General features: G+C 40.8%; 1 protein-coding gene across 1 annotated transcript in view; it reads right to left on the bottom strand.

Annotated features, from left to right (window-relative positions):
• Nucleotides 1–14,669: 14,669 nt before the first annotated feature.
• The window catches only part of Man2a1 (mannosidase alpha class 2A member 1), a 166,233-nt gene continuing 158,152 nt past the window's right edge, over nt 14,670–22,750 (bottom strand). The window contains exons 21-22 of the mRNA XM_048442108.3: nt 18,874–18,984; nt 14,670–17,385 (exon numbers count right to left, since the gene is read on the bottom strand). Coding sequence (XP_048298065.3) covers nt 17,233–17,385; nt 18,874–18,984 — 264 coding nt within the window. The 3' untranslated portion in view covers nt 14,670–17,232. The remainder of the gene's footprint in view (nt 17,386–18,873; nt 18,985–22,750) is intronic.

Genomic DNA, 22,750 nt, shown 5'->3' with positions numbered 1-22,750 from the left:
CTTCCTTTCTCACTGGTGTCTCCAAAAAAGCTTCCTTCTGCTCTACCGAAATAAAAGGACTGCCACACTCCAAGTCCCTCCCTACTACTTCCTGTAGTCTCTCTAACCATCTATGATTACTTTCTAGCACTACTAGTTGCTGGCTCCGCCTCCTGGCCCAAGGTCAATCTCATTTAGTTCCTGAAAAACCAAACTCGGGGTTCACAGTGTTATCATATATCCCACTACGTCTGTCTGCTTTTCTTCCTTTCTGCATTTTACTCTTTGCTATATTTATGTAAGAACACTTTCCCGGTAAAGGCGGTTTTGGTTTTTCAACTCACTGTTGAACCTGTCAGTCATTCCCCACAGGGTAAGCCAATAAGCAGGGCACTGGGTCAGGAAAGCTTCTTTTTCAGCCTGGCTTTTTTTATTGGCTCTCTGGCTTTATGTGACAAAACTCTCAAGGACCTATCATCACATGGGTCTGACCTGCTTCAGAGTTACTGTGAGGTATGGGAGCAGAACTTCATCCGCATGTATAAAGCACTCTAAAAATTAGAAGTTCGTGAGACTTGGAAACTATTCATATATTCTATTAAGGACAAGCACCCAGTGATTTCCATCTCTAGGAGACATTACTCAAGACACCTGAAGGCAAAATGAGCGGCATTCTGTGCAAATAGAGGCGAATCATTGGAAGTGTCTCCTGTTTTCCTCCCAGGTATATTCTAGATTTCCACACAGTACACGCGCCAGCCAAAGCTGATGGAGTTCTGAGCACCGCTGTGATCCTGGCACACCTGTATCTATTGGAAATCCCCGCAATCCCTCACTTAGCTCTTCATTCCCTGGCAGAGTCTGCCCTAGGAGGCAGTCAGAATAAATGATTAAAATGCTGTTGTTGTTAAGGACCACAAACTGGGTAGCTTAACACACCATAAACTTATTCTATCTTGTTCTGATTCCAACAGCGTCAGCAGGGTCAGTCTTCCGCTGGAGATTTAGGGACACTGTCCCTGGCCTCTGCTGGACATTCCCTAACTGGCAGCCAGGTCATAACAGTGGTTGCCTCAATGGCTTGGTCCTACCACAGTCACTGCTACTTGGTTTGTGTGTCTTCTAGTCTGTCTCATTAGTACATCTGGCCATGAACTCAGGGCCTGTTCAGGAACCCTGAGATGGTGTCTTTTCTAAGCCTTTAACTTAATAACACCTGCCAAGGCCTTACCTCCAAATAAGGTCCTATTTATAGCTTGTAGGGGTTGGACCTAAATGCATCATTTTGGAAGCTCCTATTCAAACCACTACAAGCATCTCATAAGAGGAAATGAATGTAAAGAGGGCTCAGTATATATAGTGCTGAGTCAACATGATAGCCACCTGGTCACAGCTGGTGTTAGCTAAATGAATGCTCATTTTCAGATAATGAGTTTGAACTTCTGATATTTCTCTGTTCCTAAAATACACATATAAATAGACTTGGACTTTACTCTGACTGAGATTGGATTTTAAAAATATAAATTGAATACCTTCTTCCTCTTTGCATTCTAAATAGAAAAGAGTCAAGACAGACGCAGCCGACTGACACATACTTCCGTCATCATGGCCCGTCCTGAGACAAGAAGAGGTTTCCATCAGCACCCACTGCCATAGAAAGTGTTGCTCAAGCCTCTCCCACAAGGCAACACTGCCCTTCCTAAGCAGTCCTTTCCTTTAGTCTTTTAGGGCAAAGCTATTCTAAGACTAATTTTCAACTACAGGTAGCCCACGACTAAAATTTCTTTCTTTCTTCTTGAGATTCACCTATAATGGGGAACCTCCTTTAGCCAATGGCCTTTTAGAGGCTGGATCAGGTTGGGGTGGTATGGGACAAAAAAGATACATTTAAAAAATATTTTACTTTTCCTCATGCCTATTTTGTTCATAGCATATCTTTCATTGAATATATGTCTATATAAATAATGCTTAAGTTTTCCACAATTAACAGTAGATTTTCCTGCAATAATCTTTGAAGTTTCCAGGAAGAAGATGGGGCCACGCAACAATGATTCCACCTGGTTGATATGATGTCATGATGCTGATAGCACTACTATAAGACTGGTTTTGGGTATTAACTGCTCAAGACGGTTCCAACTTGATTAGCTGAAATGATACACCTTCTTACTATGTTCAGGCCAGAACTCCAAATAAGAACTTCAGAAAAGCCCTATCAACTACTCAGAGACCATCTGTAAATATACAAGGCAGCAATCTTGAAACTTAACCATCGTTTTACTTTTATAGGATCCCATAGAAAGAACATCACCCATGACAATTGGAAGCAATTCTAGAAGACAACTTCCCCTCTCCCAACAAAGTTTGTCCTCAGGGTTAGGGACATCATTTAGGGGTTAATTATTACTTGTATAGAGTTTGGGGTTGGGGTGAAAATTATGTAGGCCCAGAGATCTCCTTAAAAAATAAAATAAAAAGTACAACTGAATGGGATAACATGTAATAATAATAGTATTAGAGTAAATACTTATAAGCTTTATTTATGGACAATTTACATTGGTATAGAGTCTTGTATACTGATACAAATTCAAATTATATTTTTATATTAAATATGCTTCTATTTCTGTTCACAATATTTGTATACTTATGCAAAGTTATTTTGTCAGATTGTATGCATGCATGTTTCTACCTCCGTTTAAGACATTTTATATATTGATACAAATTTTAGGATATATTTCTCATATTATATTACATATTTCTACCTTTGATCAAGATATTATACATTGTTTACATTTTGAGGTCATTGTTCTCATTTACTACAGTTGTTTAAAGACTTTTTAATAGTCTGATATGAAGTCTTAAAGTTATATAGGTATTAAATATTATAGGACAATAGTCATTGATGTTTGTCATACTTATAGTCAAACTAATTAGGTTCTTAGATACATAGAGATTGTATTCTAGCTAAATAGGTAATCTTCAACCACTTCAAAGATCTGTAGAGAATGTCATTTAAATAACTTGGGGTTCTGTTAATGTGAGATACAATTGCTCCTGGCCACACTGATCTATTTCTGAGAGAATGTTGAGCACTGAAGATACTCCACTCGGAGCTTGTTTTCTTCTTGGCACAACTGGCCTTTGGGCAAGGAACTGCCCATGCCTTGACCACTGACAAAGTACATGATGTCCAGACTGGACAAACAGGATACAAGAAAAAAAGAGTGCCAAACCTTGCCAAGACAGGTTAAGATGGTTTTGAAAATTTTTTCCTGCCTCTAAATATGGTCTGTCAGTTATTCTAGGCTTTATCCAAAGCTGGTTGCTTTAACATTGCAAATGAGACTTTGGTTGTTTGCCCAGGTAACCAGTTGTCTCTGTCATCTACTGCTCATTTTGGAAGCTGCTTGATTGCAGTTCCTGCCTGCTCAAGTAATATTACCTCCCTTCTCAAACCTTTGATGGGGTTGAAGATTAGATAGTCGTAGTCACCTTCCTCTTATGATCTAACCAAGCCATTTCTAATACAAGACTTAGACTCCTTAGGATAAAATGTTTATCAAAACATTTAGCATATGCTCCTTGTTTAATATTGTTTATGCTGGTTGTAATTCTAATTTTATACTTGATATCTGTTCTTAGTATATATAGTTTTGTATTGCTTTTGGAACTTTCTTATTTAGACAAAGGGGGAGGTGATGGGGAACCTCCTTTAGCCAATGGCCTTTAAGAGGCTGGACCAGGTTGGGATGTGACTTTGGGGGCTTAAAAAGCCACTGTCCCACCCAGCTCACTCTCTTCTTCCCATGCTCAATACCTTGAGGTTGGATTCCCATTCCTGTTCCATGAGTTTTCCCTTTCAATAAAGAATAACCTTAGAATATTCTTTTTGGAGTCAGTTTGGGATTATTTGACTTGCATTTCCCCCCCACTGGATGCATTCAGCATCATACGTATTCCTTTCTTTAATTTTTTTCAGTCGTGTGCATGTGTGTGAGTCTGTGTGTGGGCTTGTATGTTGAGTAAGGGCCTGAGGAGACCAGAAGAGGAAGTCAGATTTCTTTGGGCTGCAGTTTCAGGCTGATGTTCATGTCCTACAAAGAGTTCTAGAACTCTGGGACATTGAGTGCATTGTGTGCTTACCTGTTGAGCCATCTCTCCAGTTCAATGACCAAGTTTCTGGAGATCTGGTGAGTACCCAGCATCTTAGTCATTCTACTAAAGAGAATTCTTGTTTCTCCTCACTGAGCTGGTCTGGACCCATGACATTCAAGAGTCCCCAGTGCAGACTCATAGTTGGGAACAGCTGTTTTCAGAAAATCCTTTCAGAATTTTTCTGATCATCCTTCAAATTCTGTCTTCAACTTCTCCAGAGAAAAAGCTTCAAGAACATAGTTTTTCAGATTTCGGTTGTTTCAGAGGAAGAGATTGCTGGCATTTACAAATATAAAGAAAACAAAAATAAGTTTTTGCATTAAGATCATTCTATTCCCTACCCTAAACATCCAAAGGTGCCCAACCAAAACAGGGAGACTTCAAAAGGTTATTTGGAAATAGCTGTAAGTGTTGCCATGGGGAGCTGGGTAAAATACATTTTATTTCATCTGTTGAAAGAACTCTTCTCAAACCAGAAAAAGTGTTCAGAAAACCTGATTTGAAAACTCGCAGTGTGACTTTAATTAGACCAGGGGAAAAAACGATTTCTTAGGAGATGGAGTGACTTATTCAAGGTCCCACAGCAACATTTGGTATAATTAAGACTGGAATCTAGATCGGCAGATACCAATCCAGTGTTCCTTCTGTTATTGCCACCACACATTTCCTAGTCTCTTCTCTAATTAACATTTCCTTGAAGTGACAACCCTGGTAATTCCCTCTGAAGTGGAAGTTTCTGTAAATAGCCCTATTCTGCGACCCTCTAAGAGGTTAGCCCCACCCCTTTTTCTGGAAAGAACCATTAGGGAATGTTTTCAGTCTTGTCAGCTTGTCTCTACCAGTTACAAAGTAGCCAGTCACACGAAGCATATAAACAAACACTACAATTGACTCAGGTTGTTTATGCAAATAATGATGGGATAGGTCATTATTTGGTCACTATAGGACCTAAGGGGATAAATCCCCTTAGGGTTTTCAGACCCCTGTGAAGACAATGGTTGGAACTCAGTTTCACTAGTCTCCACCATTCTGTAGTGTAAGATGAGGGTCCCAATGATATATTCATCATTATATTGTATCTGCCTGTTAGACAATGCTGGCTATGATAAAACTTGTGTTAGCTACTATTTAACAGGACTATGATTTTACTTCTGATGTCCTCTGAAAGATGCAGAGAACCAAGGAGATTAACATTAGAGATACCTTCTTTCCCTTCGTCCCCACATCCCTCGCTCCCTCCTTAACATAGTTTGCTTCCTGTTGCTGTGATCAACACCATAACCAAAAAGGAACTTGGAGCAAAAAGGGTTTGGTTCACCTTACCACAGCAGTTCTCAGCCTGCCGAATGCTGTGACCCTTGAATATAGTTCCTTATATTGTGGGGACTCCCAACCATAACATTATTTTCATTGCTACGTTTTAACTAAAACTTTGCTACTGCTGTGAATCATAATGTAAATATCTGATATGCAGGATATCTGCTACGGGACCCTGTGAAAGGGTCATTCGAACCCCAGACTGAGAAACACTGCCCCATGAAGGAAGGCTGCCTACTTGCTTGCTTTCTGTGTCTTGCTCAGCTTTCTTAGCCAACCTAGGACCATCTTTCCTGAGGGTGGAGGCAGATGAATGGGGTGGGCCTTCAATCATTAGTCAAGAAAACAAACTACACCATACCCACAGCACCCCAGTCTAATGGAGGTGAGTCGTCAAGTGAAGTTCCTCCTTCGCTCATGATTCAGTTTGTGTTAAGTGGACAGAACTAACCAGCACCCTGCTTTTTTTGTTGTTGTTGTTAAGTCCCACATCTGGGCAACAACTACTGGGTCCTGCTTGGAGGGAAGCAGGTGGATTAAGAAAGCAATAGACAAGAGACAAGTGAGAGCGTGGGGAGGGTGTCCAGTAAATACCGAGATTTGCCTTGTGTTTATTACTCATAGGCTTTATATACCCTAACCCAAAGAGGAGGGTGAGGGCAGGAGATTTCTTTACCAAGACACAAAGAACAAAGCAATTAGCTTCTTAGTACCCAACACCAAGTAACCACACCCTAGGTCAAAACATCCTGGTAGTAGCCACACCTTGGGTCAAACCTCCTGTCATACAATCTTGAAGGAACAAGGATAGGCTTGAACTCTCTGATCTCTAGTCAAGGTAGAAGGGATCCACATCTGTGGGATCCCACACTTTCTAAACTTCAGTATCATACAGCCCAGAGGCAGCATCAATTTGTTGGGCTGAGACAAGCAATGGGCCTCCCATTTAGTTCTTAGCTCCAGGCAACCTTCTGTCTCCTTGATACCAGGTCCCTATAGATGTAGAAGGCCGCAACCACACTCTCCACCATAGATGGCGCTGCACCGCCAGGTGAGCTAGAAAGCTCACACGTGTTAGTAACTTTCCACTACTCCCGAGGCATTCACCTGGGATTATGGACAATTGACCAATCCAAGAGTGACACGTCCGAAGCAGGGTCTGTTTCCTATATAAGGGATGGGTTCCATCTTATCTGGGTCTCCGCCATGTGGCTTATGCTCTAGCTCCCAAGAGGATTAAAACCTTTCTGCAGAAGTATCCTATGTGTACCGCGTGGTTCTTGCTGGCGAGACGGTAGCGCGGGACATATAGAGATGGTTTTTCTCTGAAATATTTATCAGGCTCATTTTTATCGATTATTTCTAGAGATTTTAATGAAGCCAGGTGCAGCGCTTCAAAGACCAACCGTTCTTGCCATTGCCACTCTGCTCCCTGCACTGCCTTTTAGTCTGAATCACGTGCATGAAAGATATTCCCTTTTCCTGTATGTGTTAAAGCATCATCAAGAACATGCATCTCTGCTAGAACTCTCTAGAAAGCTCTCTCATTTCCCATCATCTAAATAGGATGGGATTTGGGAGATGGTGGCCTAATCTCTTTACCCAATGCAGTTCTGTACTGAGAGAAACAACCTCGTCTTTAGAACAACACTTTAATGGCACAGACCCAAAAGATTGTCTTATGGCAAAGGTCTCGAGAACATCAAAATATATTGATCACCTTTAAAGCTAAAACTATTTTCATATTATCGTATTAATTTTCTAATGTCTTGTCCATGTAGCAAATATTTCTAAGTTTATGCTTGACAAATTAAGCCCTGTAGATAGCCCTAAAACAGATTTACGTAGACTAATGAATGGAGCTACTTTAATAACCTTATAATAATACTGTTTTGTCAAACTTAGGTTATATTTTACTATTCCAGCTTCAGGGTTTCATTGTATTCTTTTATTGCAGCGTCTGGGAGTCAACAGATTCATGTATAAGGCATTTAAATTTCACAGTTGCCTTAATGAAGCATGGCATGGTGACAATAAAAAGAATCACAAATTCTGAGGCATGCAAGTCCTTTCCTTCACTACACATTAAGCAATGCAAGCAGCTGAAGGCTTTTCTGGAAACTACACACACCCATATTTCCTTTCATAGTCTTAATGTATTTTTAAACCTGGGTTAACATACATAGTACCATTCATTTCCCTTCTGTAGAGTACAATGTCTAGGGTACAGGACTTCTTTAGTCAAAAACACTTCTGGTCTAACCTCTTATCCATTGTTCTTCCCCAGATGCCTGCCAGACCAGGGAGATCTAGGTTTTGCACCACAGTTGTCAACCCTCTGTTCGCTCCCATTCTAACGGAGGGTGAACGTACCCTGTAGGCTCAGCTGTGGTCACCACCTCCTCTGAAATCCCAGAGCACCTGTCCTGTGTGCTAATCTACCCTCTTACTTTCTCATCTCAGGGCCCCTTAATTCTAGCAGACTTCTTAGAGAGGGGTTCCACAGAGCTCAGCAGGGGTCCCTTACGCAATGAAAACCCTGAGTTAATGTTTATTAATTGACAGGATGATGAAAAAACTGAACATAGTTGCCTTCAGGTGTCGTGGAATATTATTTTAACCGGCCAAAGATGTGTTATGTTTGTTTATGGTGCGGAACATTACTTTGTATAATGATGTGTTACATGTTTGTGCTGCATTTGTTTAATTCTACAAAGATGTGTTGCATTTGTTTCACCTTGCCTGCCCAAGGCACCTGATTGATCTAATAAAGAGCTGAACAGCGGGTAGCTAAGTGGAGAAAAGACAGGCAGAGCTGGCAGACAGAGAGAATAAGTAGGAGGGAAAATCTAGGCTCAGGGGAGGATGAACAAGAGAGAAGGAGGGACAGGCGTGGGATAAAAAGTCAGGCAGCTGCCAGCCAGCAAAGACAAGAAGCAGTGAAAGCAAGACATACGGAAGGGAAGAAAAGGGAAAAGCCCAAGGCAAAAGGTAGACAAAGAGAAGCAGGTTAATTTAAAAGAGCTAGTCAGAAATGAGCCTAAGCTTGGCTGAGCATTCAAAACTAATAATAAGCCTCCGTGGCATGATTAGGGAGCTGGTTGATATCCCCAAAGAAAAAGCCAGGTATATTCAGATCTGATTAACGATACCACAAGTTCTCAGAAGATAAAGATGTAAAATTTACTTAAATTTTACATTTCAAAACAGTACTCGCCAAATTTAAAAAATACATTTAGGAAGACAAAAGACACAAGGCAGGAAATAATAACTTTTTTTCCTGATAAACTCACGTCATAGAGTAAGTGTGGATTTATTCTGGCTTTGCATATAACAAAGAAACCCACTCCAGGAAAAGCAAGTACTTTGAGCCTTCAGCTGCAGCCAACCATGGATGGAAGCCAACCAATGACAGAAGTCAGGCAAGGATGGAAGCCAACCAATGACGGAAGGCAGGCAAGGATGGAAGCCAACCAATGACGGAAGGCAGGCAAGGATGGAAGCCAACCAATGACGGAAGTCAGGCAAGGATGGAAGCCAACCAATGACGGAAGTCAGGCAAGGATGGAAGCCAACCAATGACGGAAGTCAGGCAAGGATGGAAGCCAACCAATGACGGAAGGCAGGCAAGGATGGAAGCCAACCAATGACAGATGCCAACCAATGATGAAAGCCAAACAATCATGGAAGCCGACCAAGGACGGAAGCCTTTGGATTAGTCAAGCAGGACACACTTAGACAGCAGTGACACACTGTCCTCACTAACACTCCCTTATTGATCTTGGACTAGGAAGTAAACCTTGTGATTCTGTTGTGAATTAAATCAAATACGTGAACAAACATAATCATGAAACAATGCAGAGCCTGGAAGTCAAGAACTCTAGACCTTTAAGATCAATGGTTTTATTCAACACGGTTCCATTATTTCCTTTACTTGTAGATTCAGAAATCCACACCTAATCTTTCAATGATACGAATCTATTCAGAAGATGGTGTAGGAGTTCCTTCTGTTTGTGTGTTGCTTTCTTTGGTTAATGAATAAAGAAACTGCCTTGGCCTAGTTGATAGGGCAGAACTTAGGTAAGCGGAGAAAAACAGAACTGAATGCTGGAAGGAAGAAGGGCAGAGTGAGAGGTGGCATGGATCTGCGGCCGGAGGTAGACATGCTGAGATTCATTTGGTAGGCCACGACCTCGTGGTGATACACAGATTGATAGAAATGGGTTAAACTAGAGCTAATAGGCCAAGCAGTGGTTTAATTAATACAGTTTTTGTGTGTTTATTTCAGTTGTAAGCTAGCTGGGCGGACGGGACATACAAAGGGCTCCCTCCTCATACAACAGAAGATGTCTGAGAATATTTAAGAGTGAGACAACTCAAAGAAGCTAGCCACCATGGACTCAGTTTCCACACCTAGTCCCTCTCCCTTCCCCACATTGTCTCTGGTTGTTTGGTTGACACTGGGAAAGTTTATCTTATACCATAGGAGTCAAAATTTCACATTCGAGGCAAAAGGTTTTCTGGATGTAGATGTAAAATAACCTTTCACTCATCAAGCATTCTGTTAATTAGTCACATCACTGATTATTTGACAACTTTTAAATTCCTCTTTTCCTCCTTACATTCAAGAAAAAAATTATCTCCGCAGTATAGTGAATTAATCATTCTTACTAAACATTTTGAGAAAAATGTGCAAGATAGTTGGCAGCAGAGAAGACAGTATGAAAACCTATATCCTCACATTCAAGTATATGACCACGGAAAAACCACTCAAGGAACATATAATATTCAGAAAAACAACTGCATGGAAGTTGGCTTCTGGTGTAGTCATGACACCCAAGAGTGTAAGCGGAAATGAGCATGAAGCACGACATTAAACTGAAAAGACTTGAGAGTCAAGTGGCTTATCATCTCATATGGAAGAAGCTTGGAGCTGGTTCATGTAGCCACTCAGCAACGTCAGAGTCCTTGGCTTCGTCCCGTCCTCACTTGGTTTCATCTCTGCCCTCAAGCTTGTGCTTGCAGGGTTGCAAACGGCTACAGCAGCCCTAATGTCAATTATCCCACAGTATTGACTTTGGACTTGTTGACTGAAAGGAAGACTGAGTCAGGGAAAAGACCTCTTTCACAAGTCTTCAACTTACTTCCACCGATAGCTCATTGGCTAGCGTGTAAAATATGTCAGTTCTCAAGGTAAACAGATAGCCTGGAAAAGGGAGCTAGATCAATTTAAGACAGCATGATCCCATTCCCGAACTCCATGATACTTAAATAAACTCAGGGTTCCACTGGGTTAGATGACCGAGGGGCAAGGATTGGTTGGTTGGTAAGCACAGCACATTCCATGAGGTCAAATCCTTTCAAAGGACTAGAAACCCAGCTTCAAAAAGTTTATGCTCAGCCTGGAAATACCCTGGAGGTTTTGGCAGAAGAGTAATATAAACAAACAAAACATTAAGGAACTTTCGGCCTTTCATTCTGCAATCAAAAGTTTTGCTTCTCAACATTTGCATGAGCTGAACCTATTGTTTACTTATTAAGTGACTGTTGTGGAACCTTAAACTAATGTTTATTTAGTTTAATAAATACTTAAACTAATGTTTATTCTGTGGAACTTTTTTTTTAATGATGAAAAGATGTGTTGCATTCTTTTATGTTGCATTTGTTTAACTCTGTAAAGTTGTGTTACTCTGCCTGCCTAAAATTCCTGATTGGTGTTTGAGGTCAAATAAAGAGCTGAACAGCCAATAGCTAGGCAAGAGAAAGGATAGGCCGTGCTGTCTCTAGAGGAGAAATCTAGAGAAGAGAACCAGGAGCGAGGAGAGAGAGAGAGAGAGAGACAGAGACAGAGAGAGACAGAGAGAGAGGATGCCAGGAACCAGTCACACAGCCACACAGCCTGCCATGGAGTAAGAAGGAAATATATGTATTATATATATATATATTAAGGAAAGCAAAAAGCACAGAGGCAAAATGTAGTTAAAGAGAAATGAAATAATTTAAGTTAGAAAAGCTGGCTAGAAATAAGCCAAGCTAAGGCAGGATATTCATAAGTAAGAATAAGTCTCCATATACTTATTTGGGAGCAGGGTGGTAGGCCTCCAAAGAGGGGGGAAAACCTACAAATGAATATTTAGGGGACTCCTGTGCTATAAAAGATCCAGAGCGGACAAGACGAAGAGCTCGCATTCTGGGCAAGTCCAACCTACTGGATGTCAGGCTTGGGAAAAGAAGCAAGGCAAGACAATGACTGGGAGAAGAGCGGTGCTGGAGGGACACCAAACACCTGCTGGTCAAAAGGAGATCCTCACAATGAGCAGGATGAAAGGCTGCCCCATGCTAAGCCCCTGTGTAGCACACAGAGATCCATGAGGACAGACAGCGGGGAGAGGGGCCAGGTAGAGGACATGGCAGCTGGTCTGACAGGATCTACTTACTGATCTCGCACAATCAAGTTCAGGTCAGGTAGGGTTCTCTGGCCCTGGCACAACTTCATGCTTTTTTCAACTGTATCAGCCAACAAGAACAAACAAGGAAAAAGCCTAAATCTCTCTTTTCAGAAGCTCTCTTTGACACCTGTGTGGGGACAAACAAAGCAAACCTAAAATCAACAGGCCTGACAAGCAGGCAGCTGTTAGGATCCAGAAGTAGCAGTCTGGGTGTTTTGGCAACTTAGCACTGGGCAAGTTTTCAGGCCTCTGTAGGACATAGGACTATTTCTAAATAGTCAAGGTCTATTTAGGAAACATACAGAGAGACTAGTCCTCAGGAAATGTGCTAGACCAGTGCACAGCGAAGACACAGATTCTCAAGGAAGATTGGTAAAATTCAGATTCCAATTCCCCTAATCCGGGGTAGAGGCTGAGGGATTGTGCTTCCAGCAAGTTCCCAGGACAGGCCACTGCTTCTGTTCTGACCACTACAGTGGGAGGAGGACTGGAGCAAAATGTAGCCTCAACATTGACTTATGTCTGCCTGTTCTATTCACTTACCCTTACAGCATGCTCCAGAAGAGGGATGACGTGACGCAGTTCAGGTTGGATTACACCACTCGGCAAATGAGCTGCACTCATTGCTTCTAACATCCTGGGGTCCCAATGGCCACTGGCTGCCATGCTGGATAACACACATGTAGAGTTCTCCTTTGTGGTGCTTTGTTTAGCATCTCTCTGCAGAGTGGAAACGTGGCCCAGTTGCTAGGTTGTACCATATTATCATGTTTCCCCATTCTGGTCTTTCACAAGCCAGGCCTAAAGTCTTTTCTGCTAAGAGCAGAGTAGCCTTTTACAAATTACCTCAAGATAGCTTCTATAAAACCTTTCCTGAAAGTCAAGTTAGGTACACTCTCTATTTCTTCTAAATTTCCCATCTGCATTCAACTTTCCTCAGCAATGCATCCCTACTGTACTTTGCCTATCTGGTATCTAAACCATCAACTCCCATCCAAAACACTCTTATCATCCTCACACCGCTTCCCTGGCTAGAGATTCTCATTTGCATGTGCCCATCCATCCTCCCACGTGGTTCACAAGTCTCTCGAGTCTATATCCTTGGTGCAGTTGTTGGCATGTGAAATAGAAGAGAATCAATGACACTAGCTTGACACTAACTGCAAGACACAATGAGATAAGGGCACTCTTTCTACCAGGCACAGTGCAACATCTATGCACAGGGTTTGCAATGTCTACGCGCAGGGTTTGCAATGTCTACGCGCAGGGTTTGCAATGTCTACGCACAGGGTTTGCAATGTCTACACATGGGTCTGGGTCATCTGGTAGACATGTTGCCAACAAACAGCCTGAGAATGAGGACAACAGCAGGAAAGCCAAGCCAAGAGATAAAGGTCAAACCTGGAGAACCTCCCACTTGGCTTCTGCTGAACTGGGAATGCTCAGTATCTTGATCATCACATACTAAAGGCATTTTCCTAGTTTAGACAAAGGCAGTTTATATGGAAGGGTTCTTGTTCATTTTAGCTCCAAGGTACTTGTGTTCCGCTTGTTATAGGACAGCCACGCTTGCTAATTCCTTCTCTACTGCAGGTTTTGATCCAACTACTCAAACCAGAATCACTTCAGTTGCTTTCAAATCATCATTTATAGGATGTGTTATGAACTCATACTCAACCTAAACCAAAGTTTTCTTTACCAGTTCTAATATTAACATTTCTGTAACATGCTGATAATCAAAATTTATGGAGCCAATGTCTTACTTTTTATTACTTCCCAGGTAGATATACATTTGCATTTCTCTATATTCTTATATATTTATGTATATATATTATAATTTTTCTTTACTGCGTGTTACCTGAAATAAGTCTAAGTTTCCCAGTTAGCATGCACCTGTGGACCTTCAGGGCTCTTTGCCCTCCACTGGAAATTTTTGAAGGAACTCCTCAGGTCCTGCTGCTGAGAGATAATGCTCCTATACACTGCAAAGAATTGTCACTCGTATTCATTTAATAAAACACTAATTGGCCAGTAGCCAGGCAGGAAGTATAGGTAGGGCAATCAGACTAAGAGAATTCTGGGGAAAAGGTGAGAGTGAGTCACCAGCCAGATGCAGAGAAAGTAAGATGAGAATGCCTTACTGAGGAAAATACCAAGCCATGTGGCTAAACATAGATAAAAAATATAGGCTAATTTAAGTTGTAAGAGCTAGTTAATAATAAGCCTGAGCTAATAGACCAAACAGTTTGTAATTAATATAATCCTCTGTGTGTTTCTTTGGGACCGAACAGCTGTGGGATGGGACAGGATGGGACAGAAACTTCTATAGACACCCTGGAGCTATGTGTTAGCCTGGACAGAGTAGTGGCGGTATTGGACATTCTCTCTTCCCACCAATCTTATTTTCTGGATCAATTTACAAGGAACATTCTAGCTTCAGGTGCTGATTTTCCTCCATTTCCTGTTCTGTCCTATATATAGATCCAAATATAGAACCTAACCAAAGCTTTCCTATCATGTAGCTGGCTAAAGATGGACCCATGGATCCAACAGCTGGAAAGGTCTTCAGACTTCAATCCAAAGATACTCCAAATATGATAAGAAACTAATACTCATCTGCCACCTGCTCAAAGAACCCCTTTTCTAACTAGAGCTGAACTGAAGAATGATGAGTCCTTCATGAAAGAACAAAGAAAAGCTTCCCAGTGTTCTATTTTTTTTGTTACTAGATCTATTTACAAACAGGATTAAAAACTCCTCTAGAAGGCAGTGCACAGGATAAGATTATATTTTATTAGAGATCTTATATTACATATTCCCAAAAAGTTATAAAAATCTTCCAAGAGAAAAATATCAAAACCTGTTGATTTCAATGAGCAAAATAATCAAAATGAAAGTAAACATTTTCTGCTAGACAAAGGACTGTGAAAACATTTCATCACAAGTACAGACACCGGGAGATAATTACAATGTTTTATAACATCTTACAGCATTTTTATTTAAATCAATACTTTCAGAAAACAAGAATGCTGATATTTGAACAATGCACCCAATACACAAAATTAAAGATTCAAGAAGTGGGGAGAGAGCAGTGAAGCAACGACTTGGTCCACTGAACATCTGTGATGATACATGTAATAAAATCTAACCAGACAGACCACTGAGGTCACGGCTGAAACATGGCCAGCTGTTCATGGGTGCCAGAGAAACTGAATTATTTAGTTAGATCTTGACCATAACCCAAAGCAAAAAAAAAAAACCAACCCTCTTCTTTATTTCCCTGATGTTGTAGTCTGAAAAATAACGTTCAAAAGCAGAAATTTGCTGGTTCAAGAGAATTTCTGCTTCACCTGTGAGTCAAAGGCTGGTGGAAACAGGGTACACTGAGTGAGACCCCGACCAAGAAAGGGCAGATCCGTTTTTATTGCCTCAGCTTTCTATTCGTCTCATCAGGATTTCCACGGTGATTAAGGAAAGCCACTTAACCACAGAACACAGTGAACATCCACAGGAAGGGACACCCTTAAGAAACACCAAGAATGCTAGTGCTACTCCTGGGATTGGCTCCTGACTCTCCTAGCCAGTGTCTGTAGAGGTCTACAGAAGAAAGCCATTCTGTTGTATTTTAGCTGCTTAGTCCCCAACAAGTGAGGAAGGGAATACACAGCGCATGCTTATTGCATGAAATTACACCCTTGCAGTATGGTTGTCAGCTCTGGCATTGTTCCCTTAATGATTATAGGCAAAGGAGTTTATAAGCAGAACAGAACAGTGAACGTAGCCCCGTCTTGAGTCAAAATCCAGATGACTATCAGAATAAATGGCGAGGCGGAAATGACTGTCTCCTTAAGGGGACTGGAATGACAGGAGGTAAACGGAAGTTTACATCAGATAATCCTAAACCAGGTTAAGACACTGAAGAGAACTTTTCAAAACTGTACATAGCCAGAGAATTCTTTCTTTGCTGACATTAAATACAATTATTATATTAAGGAAACAATGATCTCAAGTTAACTTAAATGTGATGGCACACGGGCGAGAATGACACACTGAGTTCACCACACACCAAAGTTTGGAACATACTCTTTAGTACGATACATCAAGATGAGCTACGCGCAGTGGATTTGAAAACAGTCTACTTTAAAGCATTCTCTCTCTAATATGGTTAACTACTGTGAAATGCAAACAGGATCGGGATCTCGTGGGTTACAAAATCCTCGCTTCAAGTTGCAGTTTCCTCGGCAGCAGCATATTTTAATTAACAATATTTTTCTTCCTTGTTTTGTTTTCTGAAATCTCAGTACATTCAAATAGTCAAAATGTTTCGAGTAACACCAGCACAAATTTAATGAAATAGATCAGAATGTGGCCAGCATTATCAAGCAAAAATTATATAATTTAATGTGTCATAGAAAGTACCCACCCCCTGCCCCAGTCTCCCAACACCCTTCCCCTTCCCAGACAGTAATATGGACACCAAAAGATTTAACAAGACTTATAAAAAAATAAGGCACATTTATCTTTTGATATGATCATTTAAAAATAGAAAACCCCACCTTGGAACACCTGTATTCAAATGAGCTGTGTAAAAAGACACCTTGTGGTACCTAAACTGGAATTGCTTCTTCCGTTTCTGTGACAATGGAAAAAATTGCACCGATCCCACATTGTCAAGTAATGAAAATATGCCTCTGTTTCTACTGGTGAATGACTAAAAAAATCAGCTATTGTTTTAAATGTATGGGTAGGAAAGGGCAGACAAGAGGCTGGTTGGGAAAGAGTATGGAAATGAACTACATTTATCATAAGGGTTGAGGGATTGCACTTTTCCACATATTTTTAAGCACACAACAATTTAAATTTGTAGCAGTGATCAATGATTACAACTATTTTGGCCGTTAAACTATTACCCATCAACTTTTTTTTTTCTCTCTTTCCATTTAGGTCAAATGGGTATTTTATATATATATATATAAAACTAATGATCTGAAACGTGGATATTTTTAAGAATCTCTATACAACCCTCAACGCAAACATACTTAGCTAGCATTTAACCTGAGATACAGTCTGTTGAGGGGTTGCCTTTCAGTAAGTCTTCATTTGTGTAACACCAGTTCACACTGATGGCGGCAGTTTGTGGACAACTTAGAAAAAGAAACCTTTTTGAAAGCATGGCTTTTTCTTCTTTTCTTACTAGACTGGTTTAAAAAAAAAAATCACAGAATTCATGTTCTCACAGTAGCCAGAAGCTAAAGTAATGTGCTTAGTTATTGCACGTAGAAACCAAGGAAGGTTACACAGCCAGAGTTTCTCCACTCAAACCCGGCAGTCAGTTTCACCTCAGGCGGATTCGGAATGTGCTGATTTCCATAGGACTCAGGGTGATGTCACTGATATTCTGGGCATCTGGGGGCGAGTGCATCAAGGACAGCGATGAAGGGGTGAGACTTTCCACAGCAAACTTGTTGAAAAGTTTTGGGACTGACATCTAAAAAAAGCAAGTAACAAGATTTGCATATTCAGATCAACCCTGAGATTTGCATATTCAGATCGGCGCTGAGCAAAGACTAGTAGCACATCTATAAAATCAATTTAAGGAAAGCACAGGAAGAAATATGTAATGAAGGAGAAAGGACATTCCTGAACACATGAACTATCTATCCCCCGGAGAGACATGTGGCTGTGGGCTATTCCTTTGTATTTTTTTAGTATTATATGTGGACATTTTCAATATAAGAGAGGACATCTAAGAGCCAACAAGTCCCTATGGTCCCTGAGGATATTAAAATCATCAAACTCTTTTGGTCAATATTTATCCCTAATAATGGTAATTCTAAACCAATCTCCCCCATCTTTTCCAAAAGAATTGAAAAATGAGACATAGGTCCATTATAGCAATGGCTCAATATATTACTGACCTCAATCTACAGGGACATTGGAAAAATACATATTCTTCACCTTGCCAGGTCATCCTAAAGTGTCTCGGAATATATTTCTATTATTCCTCTTAAGATTCAATACACTAACACTAGAAGGTTCAGTACACATATTTAGGTCATCCTTAATAGAGTGGAGACACACTAGAAAACACACACACACACACGAAGAGTGGGACAAAGCAAACCTTCTCTCAGGCCTTAGAATGTGTGCTAACTCGCAGTGTTGGGGCAAAATTGCTTGAGTCTGTCTGCGGTGTGCACATGGAGTTCTGACAGAGAGCTGGCTCTGACAGGCTGCTGGGTGGGCAGGCCAGGCAGGGCCCAAGCAGCTGCTCTGTGAGTCACAGCTCACTCAGAGGCAAGTGACTGGATGTTCATCCTTCCAAGGAGAAGCTGATGAAGTGCCAGAAGACCAACGTAAGGAGAAAAAGCAAGAACAGGCAAGCAGCCAGCGGGGTGCAGGCTCACAAGCCATCTGATCTGCAGTGATGACTCAGACACAAATCTGGATCAATCAGGAGACCCAGACAAACATCTACTTCTCCAGATTAATCAACTGATTTGAGCTCTGAACAGCTGCCTCTGGGTTGTGTTCAATTATTCATTGACCATGATCTTGCTGTTTATGCTATATAGCCTTATCACTATGCCAATCATCGGTTATGTTAAAATTTGTCCCTGCCTTTGTGGAAAGTGGCGTCTACCAGCCATGGCTAAACTACATTGGACATGAGCATGGGTAGCCTGGATAAGTTGAACATGGGGGAAAGGAGATATAAGGTGCTTTGTAGTCTCAAAATGGAAGACCAAAGAAATGATATGAACATTAGCTTCCAAAATGTAGATTCCAGACATGTATTCTAACACTGAGAACAGAATTTTAGGTGGAATGAGTGTTTCTGAAGAAACTGCAGGTGACTTGCAGTCAAGAAGGAACAAGTGATTTCTGAGCAATGAAGGGTCATATCACACTGCCTGCACAGAGGGAGGATTTCACAGCACACCATCTGACTAGCAAACGTACATTCTTAACTTACCTTTCCCTGAGTAGTAGAACAGGAGAGCCCCGTGCCTCTACTGGAGAACTGGCAATCGAACCCTTTTCTGTGGAGGATCAAGGCTGCCTCATCTGAATAGTCTTTGCCCATCTGGAAATGAGAACACCGGTATCCGTTACATGCCTTAACGCAGGTATTTACAGCATGTCACGTGACACTGTTTGATGTCTGCACATTTATTCAGCAATGAGACATGCTATGTTCATCTCTTCTAAGGTTCCACACTGGTTGGGCCCATCAATTTCTATCCCCACTAAAGTTTATTTCTAAGGTCCTGGATAAATAGCTTTCTGCCTTTGTTTCTCCTGTGATCCCTAAAGGGATAGATTTCCTTTTGCCCACATGTTAATACTGATTTACTAAAATATCCTCAAATAAAATAATTTAGTTTTTACATACACATCTACTGACTAAAACATATATGAACTTAGTCTTGGTTTCGTCAAGTGATGATGTAACACCAGCCCGAACGTGAGAAGGCTCTTCTCTATTAAATACTACTTTCTGCGAGGTGCACTAACATTTTCAATCTTTAATGTGTTGGTTCATTATTTTTATACAAGAGACATTTAAATTGAATTAGTTATGCTATGCCAGCCCACATATATTATTAACTTGATATATCATTTTAAGTTCACATCACAGGAGTCCTCCTGGGGCAAAGAGAAAGAACACCAAACATGACCAGTCAATAATGATGAGAAACATACATTTCATTTACTTATTTATGAATAAATATTTACAAGTATTTATTATTTATTTTATGTTTGCTTATTCATTGAAGTAAATTCTTTTACATCCATCTAAATAGTGATATCATGTATGATTAGATTTGGGAATATTTGATGTTGAATCATCTTAATATATTATTTTTTCTAAAGTATAAGAGTGGGGCCTGAGATGACTCAGTAGGATAAAGCACCTGGTGAGCAAGCTGGATAATCTGAGTTCAAATCCCCAGAACCTACATAAAAGGCAGAAGCAAAATGCGAGCATCTCCACCGTTGGCAGTCCCTATCTGAAAATGAGAGATGGAGATGGCATCTCTTGGTGTTCAAAGCCCAGTTAGCTTAGCTTACCCAGCAAGCAAAGGTATCCTGCCTCAAACAAGGCAGAAAAGGCAAGAAGCAACATCGGGAGACTTCTAATGTCTACATGTGTACTGCAGCTCACATATACATTCAAACACATGCAAATGAACAAATGCGTACAGGTGTATGTGAGGATAAATGAAATGAATTAAAAATTTTTGGAACTTTTATGATATGTAAGCTGGTCAAAGAAGAGCCACTGTTGCTGTCAGTTCTGAGACAGACACAATTTACTTCTCTCTTCTCTAGCCAGAGATATGACATAGTCAAGCTTATGGTCATCATCACAAGAGGCCAAGCTCTGCTTCATGCGATACAGGGATATCTATTCTGAATAACAGAAACACTCCATGTAATTTGATGCTAAGGGGCCCGAGCAGTTTAAACTGCCCTTCCCTCGGGGTCTTCCCTGGGATAGCATGCTATGACACTCTGCACTGGCATTATTTTCAGTGGTGTTGCAAGATTTCGTCTGAAGGGAGAGAAAAAGGTTTAAAGAACTCTGAATCATCGGGGACCATAATATACACAGCAACTTTAAATCTATAGATGATGAAGATGTTTAATAAAACTTCAACAAAATGTTGCGTCCTGATACATATTTCAGAGTATAAAAATAGCACATAGAAAACCCTTCACTAATTACACACAGAACATCATAAGAATAACAAAGAGAACTCGATCCTGTACCAACTGTGACACCTGGGAACAGCAATTTATTTTAAGCATCAATTCATCTATAAAATAGAACCACTGTTTGCCTGCTTGCTGCACGAATTGGTCCTGTGGATGACTCCAGCAGGAATTCTGTCTACCGTGGTCTCAAAGAGCCTCAAAGGGACAGATGTGCTAGCAGAGGAACCAAAATGAGTGGCTCAGAACCTAGTCAGGACTTGGTCAGCCACTCTGTGCTGTGGCATTTAGTAAAACCAGGTTTTCCCTTTTCTATAAAATAGAAAAGAAATGAAATGACCTAGAAAAGAGGTGCTCCAGTGTTTGATATAGGAAGCCCTTGGCATGTTAGCTATTTGTGTTTTTAACGAAATTCATCTAGTTAAAATAGGTGATTACTTTATAAACATTACAAATCAATACAAATTGAATTCATATTCATAAATTTCCCCAGTGACATTAAAACTTTGTAGTTAAAGAATAAGAGAACTGTTCAATTATATATCTACGGCTATATGTCAAAGTTCCAAACAGTCTATATGTTGATTTACAGATTATATGCCTTCTTAATTAAACTCTTCTAGAAGCACTTGTCACTATTAATCTAAAATATATGTGGTACTTTTAACTCTCTGGAGCATTCATAAAAAGCCACTTAACCAAGTACTGTAGAAGATCACACACACACACACACACACACACACACACACACACACACACGCAAAAGAAATGGAATAACCAAATAACAAGGAGAAGAATGTCTAACTAGACATGTTTCACCTTCCAGAGAAACTTCCAGTGACAAGAATGTCAAAATGGCCCTGTGAAAAACACCAAACATCATGGGCTATTGACAAGGTTATTGATTGCCCCTCACAAACTAAAGGTAAAGTCCTATTGCTGAAGACAATACTTATATATTTCATGGAACATGAAGAAACGAACTTCATTTAAATTCCTATTTATAAATTCATAAACTATTGTTCTGCTAAAGGAATGTAGCATTAAAGTGACTTCTAATGACATCCTACTATATTCATAGATCAGTGTCTCACTCAGCCATCACCAGAGAAGCTTCCTCTTCAGTAGATGGGGACTAACTCAGACACCCACAGCTAGGGAATGTTCAGAGTGAGAGACTTAGAAACACTCAGTCCTGAGTGGGATGCCTCCATCAAATCTCTGCAGAAGAGGAGGAAGGAAGCCTGTAAGAGCTAGAGGGGATGGAGGGCTCCAAGGATACAGCACCTTCCAGACACAACAGGACTGACACCCACATGACCTCAGAGACCATGGCAGCAAGCACAGGGCCTGCACAGGTTCAAGTCAGATGGGGTTTGGGCGCTGAGAGTGGGAACTTGACATGAGCTCCACCCCTAACCAAGAAGCTGTCTGCAACTGACACCCCTTACAAAGGAGAAATAGGTTTTCTCCAATGGAGTCTCACTGGGTATTTTACCACACCTCAGGGCAGGCCCATGCTCAGGAGTATGGCCAACTCAGAATGAACTCAATGGTGTTTTTGTAAACTTTTAATTTCATTTTGCTTTGTTTGGGTAGCTTTGAGACTCCCTCTTGGAATCAGCCACTCAGGAGGGGACATGTGTAAACACTGTCAAATGACTGCCCCAACTAAACCCTCAGCTGCAGACATTAGTGACTTCCAGCATTGTGACCAAGTCAACCCTGCCCCTCTGCTGAGAAGTGACTTTAAAAAAAAAAAGCAGGGAAACTGAATTTAACCTGAATATGCATTCAAGCAGGTACAATACATGTTCTAGAGATTCTGAAATTAAAAAAACAAAACAAAACAAAACACTAGCATGCTATTAATATCAGAGAGAAGAGGGGTGTGGGGGAAAATGTATAACCTACAAAAACTGTACAGCTCACTGTTTGGCAACTGTCTCTGTGAAATAGGCCACATCATATCTGAGGGTGAATCACTGAGTTCAGGCTGGGTGTTCAACAGTCAAAAATCCATTACAAAAGTCACTTCCAGAGATCAAATCCAACATCCACGGAGCTAGGCTGTGAGGCTATTCCTGTGACCAGATGCAGGACGGGGAAAGATGAGCTAGTCTGAAGAATGA

This window comes from Myodes glareolus, chromosome 1 (assembly GCF_982192425.1).
Source record: "Myodes glareolus chromosome 1, mMyoGla1.1, whole genome shotgun sequence".
Lineage (NCBI taxonomy): Eukaryota > Metazoa > Chordata > Mammalia > Rodentia > Cricetidae > Myodes > Myodes glareolus.
The sequence above is the reverse complement of the archived record's forward strand: the minus strand, read 5'-3'. Positions and strand labels throughout refer to the sequence as shown.